We start from the raw sequence: 16,264 nt of genomic DNA, 5'->3' as shown, positions 1-16,264 counted from the left end.
AACTACACAAACTCAAATTTACCATACAGTAGTTACATATGTTGCATCAGCCATTTTGGATCACGTTACTACTACTTCTACTATTATCTCTTACTGAAGGCAGTATCGCAAATGACTAGCCTTGTCGACGTTAAATTGACTCAACAGCGCCACTTGTCGTTGAAGAGTGCGAACTATGGTTCCTATGCGTGAGAAACAATATACTGCGTCTGTGGAACTACAAGTGGAAAAAATGTGCAAAAAGTATTACCTTGTGGAAAATTGTTTTTCTACTTGCAAATCTTTAAGTGTGTTTGACTCATGTTTTTGAGTTTGTGAAACATTTTTTTGACTTTGTGAAACAATTTTTTGAGTTTGTGTCACATTTTTTTGAGTTTGTGGAGGTTTGGCAGTAATTTCCCTCCATATAAAGTTTACTAAACACTTATTTCTTGTTGCGTCAAGCAAGTTGTAACGCAGGGGTCACCAACGCGGTGCCCGCGGGCACCAGGTCGCCCGTAAGGACCAGATGAGTAGCCCGCTGGCCGGTTCTAAAAAATAGGTCAAATAGCAGCACTTAACAGTGAGCTGCCTCTATTTTTTTTATTTACTAGCAAACTGGTCTCGCTTTGCTCAACATTTTTAATTCTAAGAGAGACCAAACTCATAAAATTTGAAAATCCAAGAAAACTTTTTAAAGACTTGGTCTTCACTTGTTTAAATAAATTCATTTATTTTTTTACTTTGATTCTTATAACTTTCAGAAAGACAATTTTAGAGAAAAAATACAACCTTAAAAATGATTTTAGGATTTTTAAAAACATATACCTTTTTACCTTTTTAAATTCCTTCCTCTTCTTTACTGACAATTTAAATCAATGTTCAAGTAAATTAATTTTTTTCATTGTAAAGAATAATAAATACATTTTAATTTAATTCTTCATTTTAGCTTCTTTTTTTTCGACGCAGAATATTTGTGAAATGTTTCTTCAAACTTATTATGATTAAAATTCAAAAAAAATATTCTGGCAAATATAGAAAGTCTTTAGAATCAAATTTAAATCTTATTTCAAAGTCTTTTGAATTTCTTTTAAAATTTTTGTTCTGGAAAATCTAGAAGAAATAATGATTTGTCTGTTAGAAATATACTTTGGTCCAATTTGTTATGTATTCTAACAAAATGCAGATTGGATTTTAACCTATTTAAAACATGTCATCAAAATTTTAAAAATTAATCCTAATCAGGAAAAATTACTAATGATGTTCCATAAATTGTTTTTTAAATTTTTAAAAAAAGATTCAAATTAGCTAGTTTTTCTCTTCTTTTTTCGGTTGAATTTTAAATTTTAAAGAGTTGAAATTGAAGATAAACTTTTTTTCAAAATGTTATCTTAATTTTTTTCCTGTTTTCTCTTTTAAACCGTTCAATTAAGTGTTTTTTTCATCATTTATTCTCTACAATGTATGGCGGAATGACAGACAAATACCCATTCTTTTGTATATATACATTTATTTATTAAAGGTAAATTGAGCAAATTGGGTATTTCTGGCAATTTATTTAAGTGTGTATCAAACTGGTAGCCCTTCTCATTAATCAGTACCCAAGAAGTAGCTCTTGGTTTCAAAAAGGTTAGTGACCCCTGTTGTAATGGATAGCTTAACGATTAGCATGCTTGGTTTTTCTGCTTCTGCTTAGTCTTCGTACTTGTGTGAAACATATTTAGCCTCGTCCTCCAGTGATGACAATACTTGTTGTAAGACATGTCGTTTATTTTCCGCAATGGAGGTGATGGATATCAACTCAGGGAAGGGGCTCCACACATTCCACACATACACATTTAGCTGCTCGAAAATTAAATAAAATATCTGGCAGAGTGGATGTGTTTTTGTTTTTTTGTTGAGCATTGAAAGGCATTAATTGCCATCGATCGATCACATACTACTTGGCGGAAATCGGCCAATAATGATCAGTGGCTCATTGATCGTCACTAGGAATTGCTCACTTTTTTCTTGAGACATTTTAAATGAAGACATTAAGTAATCTCTTGCACTTGTCACAGTGGCAGACATGTCAGATATTCTGCCAAAGTCGCGGTTATCTCTTCATTCACCCACAAACCGAGTGGCAGCATGAATTCGTAATATTTCACTTCACACTCATTCATTTTTTGGACTGTCAGTAGTGTCCGACGCCTCCTTCTCTCGAGATCTGACTCACGTTGTGTGCTTCTCTCAGCTCGCAGGGGGCGTTGTAATGGCTGTGGGTGTTTGGACTCTCTTCGAAAAGAGCGACTACATCAGCCTTCTCCCCTCCATAACATATGCTGCCTCTGCCTACATACTGGTCCTCGCTGGAGCCATCGTCATGGTAACAGGCATTCTGGGATGCTGTGCCACCTTCAAGGAGCAGAGGAGGCTACTGCGAGTGGTAAGAGACTGTGTCATAGGCTGCACAATGCATTTGTATCAAACATCCATTTCACCACCAACAGGACACATTAGCTTGTTGTATTCTGTTTAAAAAGCCTGGATATCAATGGGTTGGTAATGTCTGATAATTAAACCAACTATTTCTACTATGTGGATAGAAATGTAAAATGCATCTTGTTGTGCTTGACATAATTAACATTAACACACAAACTGTCATGTGCGTTGATTATTTTCTTAGTCTCTAATATTATTTGGTTAATACTATTCAGGATGTTCTGGTGGGTTTTTTTGTCAGGACTGCAGTGCCATTGTCTCATTGTCTATCAGGGCAAAACAGATTGTGCAGCCGTATTTCATTCAAGACACTGTAGTGTTGTAGTAACAGAGGCTAATGTGCGGAACTTGAATGGTTCAAAATGGTTAGTCTCACACAAAAGAAAGTGGTATCAATTTTGTTCTTGCAAATTAAAAGGGCCAACCAAAGCTGAAATGTTATAATTAGAGAAAAACATAGAGGTGTAATGGTAATCGATATCCGTCCATTTTTTACCGCTTATTCCCTTTGGGGTGGCGGGGGGCGCTGGAGCCTATCCCAGCTACAATCGGGCGGTAGGCGGAGTAAACCCTGGACAAGTTGCCACCTCATCGCAGGGCCAACACAGACAGACAACATTCACACTCACATTCACACACTAAGGCCAATTTAGTGTTGCCAATCAACCTATCCCCAAGTGCATGTTTTTGGAAGTGGGAGGAAGCCGGAGTACCCGGAGGGAACCCACGCAGTCACAGGGAGGACATGCAAACTCCACACAGAAAGATTCCGAGCGCAGGATCGAACACAGGACCTTTGTATTGTGAAGCAGATCCACTAACCCCCTCTTCCACCGTGCTGCCGGTTATATCGATTTATATTCCTTAGCTTCAACTCCATCGAACTGTGTTAGGCAAGGTTGCCTTCTGGAAGATAGGTATCGATCAGATATTGTTTTGAAAGGAAATAATCAATTTTATTAATATAACAAAAAGGAAATAATTGGATTTAAGAATGGCAGACATTATATGAAACTTAGCACTTTTAATGATAAAAAATGTTAAGCGTTATTCAAGTCTGTGTGTGGCGTCAACGGCATCAGTCGGCAAAACAAGAATGGTGGATAGCTATGGTGGCTAAGAAATGTCACCTCAAATGCAAATGCCACAGGACAAAAACAATTTAGAAGGCAGCACAATTGCAAAAGCCACAACAAATAAAAACGCCACAACACAATAATATAAAGCTGCAATACAACTTTAAGCCACAAAGAATGCGACAGACACAATGGAAGTGACAGTGGAGCAAGTTACGACGTCGAACCAACTTCCTGAACATAGTGTGTAAGTAGTAGAAAAAGTGTTGACACTTCACATACTTTTCCAACTTTGTTCATTACACTTTGTTTCATTTCAACTTGTCCGCTGCTACTTCCCTTCGGTCTTTGTGCTGCTGTGGTTTTGGCTTATAGTTGTTGTGTTATCGCTCGATGTTGTTGGGTTATGGCGTTTGCATTTGTTGTGACTTTTCTCTGCTACCGTAGCTATTTATTAAAATGCGAGTAGTAGCAGGTCAAATCACTGCTTATGAGGAGATTTGGTGGCACTTATTTTTTTTAAATTAATTAATTTTGTATTTCTAATTATGTATTTCAATGTCAGAAAAACAACAGTAAAAGTAGCAATTTAACCGATTATTGATTTAACCTGAAGAGATATTAGTTGCGCTCTGTTTTTGCGATTAATATTGTATTATTTTATTTTGAAAAACTTAAGCAAATGTAGCGAGTGAAAACTACAGTTAAAATTTCGGTTACTGTTCTTTTATTGAAAATGGATTCGAATGTTGAAAATGAGAGCAGAAAATGTTTGCTCTTGTTAATTCAACCAAAAGAGTTGGTTACACTTTATTTGGATGTATGTGTCTGCTTAAATGATATTCATGAAGTAAGATAATGTATTATGTCAAAGGGGGCAGGAAATTATAAGATTTTTTTCATCCTGCTCCTTCTCAGAAATTGTGTGAATTTAAATTGTATAATTGTGATATAATTATGTATCGTTCTAAATGCACATCAATGAATGAGATAAATAAAATGAAATGAAATGAAATGAAATAAGGTGTAATTGCACTAGCCATTAATTGTTGTTATACTTGCTTTCTGTATCCATAATTCATTTACTGGTTTACCTAATTCCTTTACAATAAATAACAGGAATGTAGGACACAGTGTTCAGTATCCAGTACTTATTTCTCAGTCACACTGGTTGAATTTTTTCGCCAAAAAGTAACTGAATCGGTTTCAAATCACTGAAATGTTGGGATCGGATCATTGTAAAAAAATGATATCGTCCGTGAATCATTTCGGAAACCACAAATTCTGAATTGAATCGTTAAAACAAATTGTTACGCCCCTAATAGCTGGAGAGACGTGGTTGTGTTCACAATAAAAACAGATCACTATGATTTTGTGAGTTATAAAGCTTGAATGTGTGTATTTTCAGATGCCCCGTACTTCCTGAAGAGCTGATATTAGGGCGATGAATCACAGTGATGGAATGAACTTGTCAGCAAGGGGAGATGCTATCTAGATTGTTAAACAGGGCAAACATAAGGGAGGAAACAGGCTGATTCATGGCCCTTTCGTATTTGGTGGGAGTACGCACTACTTTCGAGGAGTACACGAGCAGCAGTGATTATTGATGCACTCCTGTAATCTAAATGTCAGAGGTTCAAAGCCTAACAAGAAGACTGACTTTACTGCACAAAGAAAAAGTTGAACGGAGACAAAAGTGCGAACAGGAAGGGTGTGATGTGTGATAATACAGAAAATGGAGGATAAATGGAGTCCCAGTAGCAGTTCTAACTTCTTGTAGAGAAAGTAAATATTCCTCCTAAAGTTAGAGCTGCTTCATTTAATCCATGTGATTGAGAGGGCGTCTACATACTACACCATATGCATTATGTGTAAAGCATTTAGTTCACAATAACTCACAGGAGTGCTTTTTTTATGAGGCAAAAGGTTGACAGAGCTGCAGGCTGAAGCAAAGGTGAATGAGCTCCACGCTTTATAGTTCATAATTCATTTGTGTCAGGTTGCTCAGTTTGCAGACCATTTGCACTGCAAGCTCAGTAGCTCATGAGTCTTTCATGACTTTTTTTTGTGTAAAACTTGAGGTAATACAATACAACAAGTTGAGACTTAATGCTTCACAGAGGTCATATATTTTTCACAGAAACAAATGTGAACATTACATACAGAAGCACTAATGGCGTGTGCATTATGTAGTGTTTTTTAGTAGGAGCTCAGAAGCTTATGAGTCTTTCATGATTTTTTTTTGAAAACCTGGCATAATACGACAATGTAGTGTTTTTTAGTAGGAGCTCAGTGATGGCACTCAGCCAACAGACTTGGTTAAAAGAACCGCAGGTTTGATACAAAATAGTAAACCTTGCGAAGAAGAACTACATTATACACAGTATAGTCACTAGAGGTGTAACAAATAACTGATGCAAATCGGAAATTGTTTTTCAATTAATGGGGTTCTATGATGATTTTCCTTTTTTCTGACCTGTAAATGTTGTTACAATGTGGGACACTCCTTTTAGACAATACCAGAAGTGTCATTTTATTGGGTTCATGCATTTGGACTGGAGCCTACAAGTAGTTTTGTGTGCCTGTAAACATGTATTAAAGTCTGTTTTTCAACAGTGGTATCAAATTGACGCTAATTAGGGCTGTAGTGGTGCAACGATTACAAATATAGACAAAAAAATTCCATCCATCCATTTCCTACCGCTTGTCCTGTTCGGGGTTGCGGGGGTGCTGGAGCCCATCTCACAGTTGACAATAGTCATGACGTCATCACTCATGTTTTTCTCAGGGAACAACATTTTCGGTGAAAATATTTGAAGTTTCTGGGAATATTTCCTTTTATTTTGTTAAAAACAAAGCACGTCTTGTTTTTTATGACTGCACATCTGTGATATTGAAGCATTTAAAGCGGGGGAGTGTCAGAATATCTGGAGAATGCTTGTAGGCTACATTCTGAACTAGCTACAGCAGGGGTCGGCAACACAAAACGTTGAAAGAGGCATATTGGACCAAAAATACAAAAAACAAATCTGTCTGGAGCCGCAAAAAATGAAAAGCCGTATAAAAGTCTTATAATAAAGACAACATATGACGTAAGTGTCTATATTAGCTATAATAGCCTACTATCAAAATGACCATGTTGACAGAAATGTTGATATGTAATATTCATTTAACACATTTTTACAACATTAAGAAACCATTAGTAAATCATAGGCTACTCAGAAGGTGAGATAACTCCTGGATATTACTGGCTATTAATGGCCATATGTATAGATTTGTGTGTCTCAAGTTAAAGGAAACGGCAGGCTGCTAATAGATTTAATACAATCTTTGGCAAGCTAGGTAAGATTTGCTGTGGTCTGGAACAACATGGCACACAATCAACTATCTGAGATGCAGCCAGTATTACAAACAGATGTGTCAAGTGACATGCAAAACTAGATTATATACAAAGAGGATAAAAGTAAAGGAAATTAAATGAGCTCAAATATACCTACAAATTAGGCATAACGATGGAATATGTACATACAGCTAGCCTAAATAGCATGTTAGCATTGATTAGCTTACAGTCATGCAGTGACCAAATGTGCCTGATTAGCACTCCACACAAGTCAATAACATCAACAAAGCGCACCTTTGTGCATTCACGTACAGCATAAAAATTTTGGTGCACAAAGAAGGAGTGGCAGATTTTACATGTAAACAAACTGTTTCGTCACAGTCCACACTATGGTGAGTTCAAGAACCAAGAAAATTAGTAGGACAAATACTCTCCTCAGTGAAGCAATGCATACACACAAACATATTAAACAGTGGGAAGGTTTGTGTCATGTTTGTACTCAAACAAAAAACATATTAAACCCAAAAAAAAGTTTTTCCCCCCATATTTTTCCATTTTTAATCCTTTTTTAAAAATGCTCCATGGAGCTACTCTGGTGGCGCTAAAGAAACCCGGGGTTAGACCCTTGGTTGCTGACCCCCGAGCTACACTAACAAGTTTAACTATCATTTTGGTTTAGGTCTGCGAGCTAATCTTTATCTAAATCCATTCAAGGACTATCGACAACTGTCTATCAAAGTGCTATCAAAATAGTCGTTAGTTGCAGCCCTAGTATTGGATGTACTTATATGGGCTCTGCTGTCTGCCAGCATGTTGAGCAGTGGCTTCAAAAAAATGTTTAGGTGTGAGGGGAAGATAGCTTAATCTTTTCTAAAAATGCAATAAGACATAAAAAACCTTTTGTGTTTGTTCATATATGACATTTAATGTAGGACTGATTTGTCAACAGGATTCATCTAGTACAAGGTTTTAATTAGTTGCTAAATTGCTGCTCAAGGACGACACCATTCAGAAATTACCGCTTCGTCGTGTTGAAGTACCACAAGAAAGAGAAGCAAAGTCATTAAAATGGAGTTTGGGGCTTGACATTGGTTGTTTTGCATATCCAATATATTCAGGTGATTAAAAAAAATTGATTCACATTCAAATTCCGATTTTTTTTTTTTTAAAGTTCTAAATCAATTCATAATTTTCTAGAATCATTAAGAAAAAACAAAAAAAATAATTATATAAAAACTAATTATAATTATATATATATATATATAATTATATGTATGTTTATGTGTATATATGTGTATATATACATATTTTAATAGTATTGATTAGGGATGTCCCGATCCAGGTTTTTTCACTTCCGATCCGATACCGATATTGTTTTTGCACTTCCGATCCCGATACTGGCCGATACTGGCCTATCCGAGCATGTATTAAAGTTTAAAGTTATTTAGCCTACTTAGTTGTCAGACTCATGTTGAAAATGGTTTTAGTACTTTTGATCACAACTAGCCAGCTGAATTAGGTGAGTTTGAATAATACACAATGGTTGGTATTCAAGGATAAACACAAAATAGAAAAAAATTATACACGACAAACAGAAATAGCATCATTAAACAGTAAAAAAGTGAACGGTATAAAGTGCAAATAATGCTGTAAAGATTATTAAAAAAAGCAAAACACACAAACAACCAGAGTGGGATAAAATGTCCATAACTCAGCATCAATACTTGCTCTTGAACAAGTGTAAACTTAAAAAATAAAAATAAAAACTATATACACATTCCTTTCAATTGTTCAATTGACATCCAAGCATAATGGGGAGATTCTTTCTAACAAAGACGAGCAATTCAAGATGCTCAGGTGTCAGCCTGCTCCTGTGTTCATCTATGAGTGCTAAAAAGCCTCTCACTCTGAAGAGTCATTAAAAAGTCTTACTACTTTACCACCACGCTTGACTTTATTGTGGCATGTTTTGCACTCCACCTCTTCATCTTTTTCGTTTTGTAGGGTAAAATACTCCCACACAGCTGACATTTTCACCGTAACTTTTAATTCACATAGCCGTCTTAACGGTTAGAACACAGACATGTGAATGTGTTGAAGTTGTGCTGGAAAATGCGGAACGTAGTATAGGGAGCAGCAGAAGAGTGGAATGTATTATTTCGGTGCGTTGGAAAACAAAGACCGGATTTTTTTTAAAAACTGGATCTGGATCGGCATTTTCCCATGCCTTGCCAATATGCATTTTTTGGCAAATATCGGCGGCCGATCCGATCCAAACATTGGATCGGGACAACCCTAGTACTGATGCTGTTTTTCAAAATGTTTGGTTTTCCTTTTCTATAGTATTGTATTTCTACTCAATTGCTTTGTAAATTATTGCAAGTCTAGTAAAGCTGTGATTGGGTTGGAGTTGGAGTTGCTATGTTTTTTTTTTTTGGATTGATTCTGTGAATTTTGTATATCAAATTTTAAAAATACATTTTCAAAAATAGTTTTTTTAGGCCATCACTGCGCGGACGTCAGCAGCCAAGAGAAGCTTTTGTGACCTGTAACCAGTAACCCTGTTTTGAAAAGGTTTTATTATAATTTCTATACCAAATAATATATATTGCGAGAATTGTGTTCCCTAGAGAATCGATTCTGAATTGAATCGTCTACCCAAGACAAGAATCTGAATCTAATTAAATCGTTATACAGACCACAAGGTAGTGTGTTAGATATAGATCAGAATTATCATAACTCCCTGGACTGATGCAAATGGTAAATTAATCAAACAATGGCCTAATTACAAGGTTATGTATCGGTTTGATCTCTGCTACACTGCTGGAAGCCCTTTCTGCTCAGTCTCTACAGCGTTCTCAGTCTCTCAGTGTTTGTCTTGCTTCTGACGAAACTCTTTTGCTAGACTTGTCACCTTTATGTTAACAAACAAGTAGAAGATAAGGGAACTACAAAATGTGCAACGACATACGGACACAATGAAGTCCAAAGTTTGTAAGCGTTTGGACTGTTCAAGATAAACGGTTAAACTCGATAAATATATTGCAATATGCAAAGACGGTAAAATAGCAAGTTCAGCGGTAGCAAGACTAATTTCAACACGCACGTTGTAAGAAGAGATGGAGAAACCGGCGATGAGAAGGCGAGTACAGCAAGACACAACAGGCAAAACTTGGCCATAACTCTGCTCTAACCAAGATAATAACGTCTTCAGTCGCTAATTTCATTGCTAAAGACCTGAGATCATAATACCGTTTTGTGGAGAATAAGGGCATTTGTGACATAAATACATTGAAGCATCAATATAAGATACGGAGTAGACAGCTTTTTACCGTAAAATGCATGTTAGGGATACATAATAAAATAAAGGCATATGTTGATTGTTGCAACTTGTGAAAATATAATATTAAGTGTGATAGAGGCTTTCCAAAGTTCTTTAACGTAATGTGTTACAGTAATACACAAACTGTTAAAAGGAAGACAAATACTTTCCAAAATAATATTTTGTTAAGTATAGTTATTTAAAAGATTAACAGTTCCACATTTAGGAACTAAGCTATTAAAAAGTGTACTTCAAAAAAGGAACGTTTCTAGATTGCATCCTACCAAATTGAATGGAATTGTTGCAATTTAAAATGTATCACATCTAAATTGTGTTTTCTCTATGTATTTAGATGCATATCGAATCATCTCTTAGACATTCAATGATAGTTATTCAATAAGCCATTGTGTTTGGAATACATCATGGCAGTCGTTTATGATAGTAGGAAGAAGCAGAGCTTTTTTTTTTTATTATTCTATGCCTTCTCCACATTTCAGCATCTACTGATATTGTGATTATTTCTCATATTAACATGCCAAAAGAAACAAATCAAGATGTCTAACTAAGTCTGACAGTATGAGCCAACACATGCAAGATATTTTGATGCTGTTTGTTTAGATGTTTGCTTTCTTACAGCAGTTGAATATTTTCCTGCACTATGCATAATAGTAGCTACAACTAATCCTGAAAGGGACAGACAGCACTAAAGTCGAGGTACCCGCTACAACCTCATCAAGACATAGACGGTAAGGAAATTGCAACAGCTGTGAATCAGCTTGCTGAGTCATTTTGGCAGTGATTGCACTGTAACCTTAAGTTGCCTGCAGGATGGTCATAAAGAGTGCTCTGGAGTCACCTGGCTTAGCCTTGGCAGCCTTTCTGCGTCACACTTTGTAACTCAATGCGCTTTGTAAAGAAACCTCAACAGTTTCTACAGACACAAGGTTTGATTGCAAAGAGTTTGTTGGAACAATTAAACCACTCATAAAAATGACACGTTTTTGGTTCATTTTACACTCTAAGTACACATTTCTGCAAACTTAAAACAATCTGTTCACTGAATTCAGGACCCCGGGGTACCCATGTAGCCAGTTGAGTCCCTAACAGTGTGTTGTATGTGTGAATGTTGGTTTGTCTGGATCTTGACTAGCAATTGTTATTATTGGATTGGTTTTTGAGGGCATTCCATGTGTATGTCTATTAAGGCTTTGCTCTAAAACGATATCAATATATATTGCGATAGACACATAATCAAAATCAATAAAAAAACGTGTTTGATAAAACGTTCAATGTATATATTTTTTTCTTAATTAGAAGAAATCGGAAGTTAAGAAGTAAGGCTGGCTGCATGAACAAAGGCACTCGCTCTGTGATATAACCGAGAAACATCGGCAGTGATCACTGATCAGTGGGTGACTCGCTAACAGCTAATCGGGTAAATGTATCAACTATCAAGTTTGATTGTGCCATCTTGTTGTCTTACGTTTTATTCTTTGCATAGAGTAGGAAGAGAAACTAAAAATGAGGGCTGCAAAGAGCGAAGAAGTTGTCGATTAAACTGAAAAAGTCACCTCGACAGCATTTGTTAAAAAAAAGTTGTCAGGCTGACAGTTTGGTTTTGTTTTAGTTTTTCCTCTGTGTATGTCTTTGTTTTCTGTCATTGCTTTTATTTAGGTCATTTCCTGCTTTTCTCCCTGAGCGCTGTTCCCCCCCTCAGCTACGGCTGATTGGCACCTGGCCACACCTGGTGTCAATCAGCCCTTATTTAAACCTGCTTTGTCCTCCAGTCAGTGCTGGATTATTGTCGTGTCGATGTCACCACTACCTGTCAATGTCATTATTAATTATCGTTGTAGCTGTGTCTACTTCTGTTCACTCTGCTCATGCCATAGTTCCTCCGTTTCACAGTAAGTGTTTTTGTTCATAGCCAAGGTTGTTCTCCGCCTTGTGCGCGCCTTTTGTTAGTACCGTTTTGTTTGTTCTTGTTTTAGTGTTTAAATTAAATCATGTTTTCTTACTCAATGCCTGCCACCTTTTCTGCATCTTGGGGTTCGTCACCAACACAATGTGACAAAACTAAACGTAGTGAGAACAAAGACCACTCTAACTTAGCCATACCCACCCATAGCACAGCCATCATTTCCACAAAGCTACAAAAAATAGTTATTCTCAGGTTTATCTCTGTTTACATTTTCACACGTTGTACTATTTTGTTACACTTTAGTAAGCATTTGTTACGTATCCCTTATTATTGGCCCTCATTTTTAAGAGGTTATCCTTGAGTGTTCAATGTGGTTTTAGAATTTTGTTTACATTCATTTATAACGTGAATGTAAATAGGTTATACTTCTATAGCGCTTTTCTACCTTCAAGGTACTCAAAGCGCTTTGACACTATTACCACATTCACCCAGTCACACACACGTTCACACACTGAAGGAAGGAGCTGCCATGCAAGGCGCTAACCACGACCCATCAGGAGCAAGGGTTAAGTGTCTTGCTCAAGGACACAATGGACATGCCGAGGTTGGTAGAAGGTGGGGATCGAACCAGGAACCCTCTGATTGCTGGCACGGCCACTCTACCAACTGCGCCACACCGTTTTTTTCATGGTTGTGTTGACATTTCCTTTCATTTCTGCCTTGAGGGGATTATAACCAAAGGAAGGTTACATTTTTAAATGAAAAAATGTTTACATTTAATTTAATATTGACTGATATAAAACAATTATACTGTGATGGCCATGTCACCCAGCCCTATAGTACTGCGCAGCATTCTTACTCACTCATTCTCTAGAGATCTAATCAGTCCAAGCGATCAAATAAAAGACTAAATCCACTTAGTGAGCTAATTTTTTGTCTCTTGTAGCAGCCGGTCAAGGCAATGTGTAGGTCAAGGTTTCAGTTTGATAATGTTAATTCTGATCAATCCTCCCATGGCACATTCTGAACACCAAGTATTACAGAAAGATCTGTGAAATTCCTCAAGTGAGTGTGAGAATGTAATATTTTATAATTTTTTAGAGCCACAGTAATCACTTGCAACACATTAAATTTAATTATCTTTTTGGAGCTGATTTATATTAACACATATGGCATGACCCCTGAAGTACAGGTATTTGCTGTCTTTTCAAGGTTTGTTAGCGCTTTGTAGGGTAAAGAACCAACCATACATTATTTGGTCATTTAAAATCAAAATGTACCCCTAGTAATAATAATAATAATAACTTAGATTCATATCGCGCTTTTGTAAACATTTAAAGCGCTCACAGAGAAATAGGACTCAACATTCATTCACACCTGGTGGTGGTAAGCTACATCAGTAGCCACAGCTGCCCTGGGGTAGACTGACGGAAGCGTGGCTGTCAGTTTGCGCCTACGGCCTCCCCGACCACCACCTATCATTCATTCACCAGTATGAGCGGCACCGGGGGCAAAGGGTGAAGTGTCCTGCCCAAGGACACAACGGCAGCAATTTTTTGGATGTCAATAGGTGGGAAGCGATCCTGCAACCCTCAGGTTTCAGGCCGGCCGCTCTACCCACTATGCTATGCCGCAGGCCTATCTTCTTAATAAGTAGTAGTACCCAGTGCTTTCGAATGAATGAATTATCTATAGCCCCCTAATATTTTGATTAGTATTAGAACCCGCGACCCCGTAAGGGACAAGCTGTAGAGAATGGATGGATGGATAGAACCGGCCCGCCTGCTGCTGCTGTTTTGCATGCACCAATACTCCATCAGTGTTGGCGCTAGGAATTTTCAAAATGGGGGTGCCCCATCAAGTCATAAAAATGTGATCCCACAGTCAATTTTAGCGTCCCACTTTTTTGTTACCGTTTTGAAAACATAATAAATGCATGCATTATCCTGTTATATCTCTCATTCTATATTGTGTTTTGGAAAAAGGTTGTCATTTATGCATTCATCTTGATATTAAGGAACATATTTCATTTTTGAAGGACATTCACTTGTTTGCTGTTTGCCTGTTGAAAATGTTTTACCTTGAAATAACTGACAGAGCCATAAGGAAATATTGTTTTATTAATTTTATGTACAGAACATGTCATTTTTCTTTGAAGGAAGTTTGTTTTTGTCGGTGAGCCTGTTGCAAAATGTTTTCACTTGAAATTAGTGACAGAGCCATACAAACATTTTGGATTATTTATTTAATCATTAAATAAAATACAGTACACTGTGTTAGGTATTGGTTCAATAGGTTATGTGCAGTCATTTTAATATGTTTTAATAAACATTGAACCAGTAGCAAATGTAGTTTTTTTTTGGCCCTCTGATGTATTTTGACTTTGACATCCCTGCATTAGACTGTATATTGTATGCTTCTTTACCCTGGAATAGGCTGATAGATACAGTAATAGATCTCAAATCCAATTTACCTAGGGGCCTCTGGAGGGAGAGTCTAGGTAAGGCTTGGCCGCACAAAATATTCATTTCAGTTTTAATCACGGGACTAAATTGTTTAACTACTTCTACCGATAGCTAATGATTGTTAAAGTTTTATATTTTGAAAACTGTTATTTCTTAGGAAATTGTCAATAGCTGTGTTTCCTTCACCCCTAGAAATGCGCAAAACCTAAATATCGCAATAAGAAACTGGTAATGGAAACATCCATAAAAAGTGGGTATGGTATTTCGATGCCACCCGAACGCCTCCCTAGGGAGGTGTTTAGGGCACGTCCAACCGGTAGGAGGCCACGGGGAAGACCCAGGACACGTTGGGAAGACTATGTCTCCCGGCTGGCCTTGGAACGCCTCGGGATCCCCCGGGAAGAGCTAGACGAAGTGGCTGGGGAGAGGGAAGTCTGGGTTTCCCTGCTTAGGCTGTTGCCCCCGCGACCCGACCTCAGATAAGCGGAAGATGGATGGATGGATGGGTATTTCGAAAAACCTCTCAAATAAGGTGTTTTTTGAGACATTTTATTATTGAAGTGTTTCGCGTAAGCATATTGGAAACATTTTTTTTGCATTTAGAGATCACTTAAACACAGAACCGGTAGGGCGCCAATTCAGGAAAAATAGGGCAGTCTTGCTCTTGCTTCCGATCGGTTGGCCTGAGGAAGCGAGGTAGCTCCGCCGCACTGCGCCGTCCTGCGGGTCCCTTCTCGTGGTCAGAGGCTGACCCACAGGCTTGGTGAGACCCACATGCCCGAACAATGTCAAAGGGGCCGTAATGGACATTGCTTTTGAGCAATTACCCGCTGCTTTTGTCTTCCATCGATATCATGACAACAGCGGTGGCTGAAAAATCTTCCTCCAAGTGGATATTTTACGAGAATTACAGCTCATGACGCAAAACAGCCTTTAATGGAAATACTTACAAGCCGGAAATGTAGTTTGTCGAAATTCTAGAAATATTGCTTTTGCGAAAAACTGCATTCAAAACGCAGTAAGAGACACTTCCGCTTGCTTACAGGAAGTTGCTCTTTGTCAAATTTGTGTGTGTTGTGCTGTACATTTTTTGTCTGCAATGTCTTTTGAGTGGGATTCAAGATTGCAATTACACAAACAAAGTTGAGTGCCACAAATTATCTGCACACAGGCCGCGGGTTTGAGAACCCTACAGTATATTAAACATGTTATTAAAAAGTACATCACACAGTACATAATATATTATAGGTATTGTACAATATATTGTGAGTCCATGGTTCTCGCCTGGAAAAGGGTGGAGTGCCATCTCCGGGTTGGGGAGGAGACCCTGCCCCAAGTGGAGGAGTTCAAGTACCTAGGAATCTTGTTCACGAGTGGGGGAAGAGTGGATCGTGAGATAGACAGGCGGATCGGTGCGGCGTCTTCAGTAATGCGGACGTTGTACCGATCCGTTGTGGTGAAGAAGGAGCTGAGCCGGAAGGCAAAGCTCTCAATTTACCGGTCGATCTACGTTCCCATCCTCACCTATGGTCATGAGCTTTGGGTCATGACCGAAAGGATAAGATCACGGGTACAAGCGGCCGAAATGAGTTTCCTCCGCCGGGTGGCGGGGCTCTCCCTTAGAGATAGGGTGAGAAGCTCTGCCATCCGGGAGGAACTCAACGTAAAGCCGCTGCT

At 37.9% G+C, this 16,264-nt stretch overlaps 1 protein-coding gene across 2 annotated transcripts in view; it reads left to right on the top strand.

The window, feature by feature from the left end:
• LOC133543091 (CD151 antigen-like) overlaps positions 1 to 16,264 on the top strand; it is an 87,388-nt gene that overhangs the window by 54,818 nt on the left and 16,306 nt on the right. For both annotated transcript variants that reach the window (XM_061887509.1, XM_061887508.1), the window contains exon 3: positions 2,216 to 2,407. In XM_061887509.1, the coding sequence (XP_061743493.1) occupies positions 2,216 to 2,407 (192 nt within the window). The remainder of the gene's footprint in view (positions 1 to 2,215; positions 2,408 to 16,264) is intronic.

This window comes from Nerophis ophidion, linkage group LG25 (assembly GCF_033978795.1).
Source record: "Nerophis ophidion isolate RoL-2023_Sa linkage group LG25, RoL_Noph_v1.0, whole genome shotgun sequence".
NCBI classification, from domain to species: domain Eukaryota; kingdom Metazoa; phylum Chordata; class Actinopteri; order Syngnathiformes; family Syngnathidae; genus Nerophis; species Nerophis ophidion.
The sequence above is the reverse complement of the archived record's forward strand: the minus strand, read 5'-3'. Positions and strand labels throughout refer to the sequence as shown.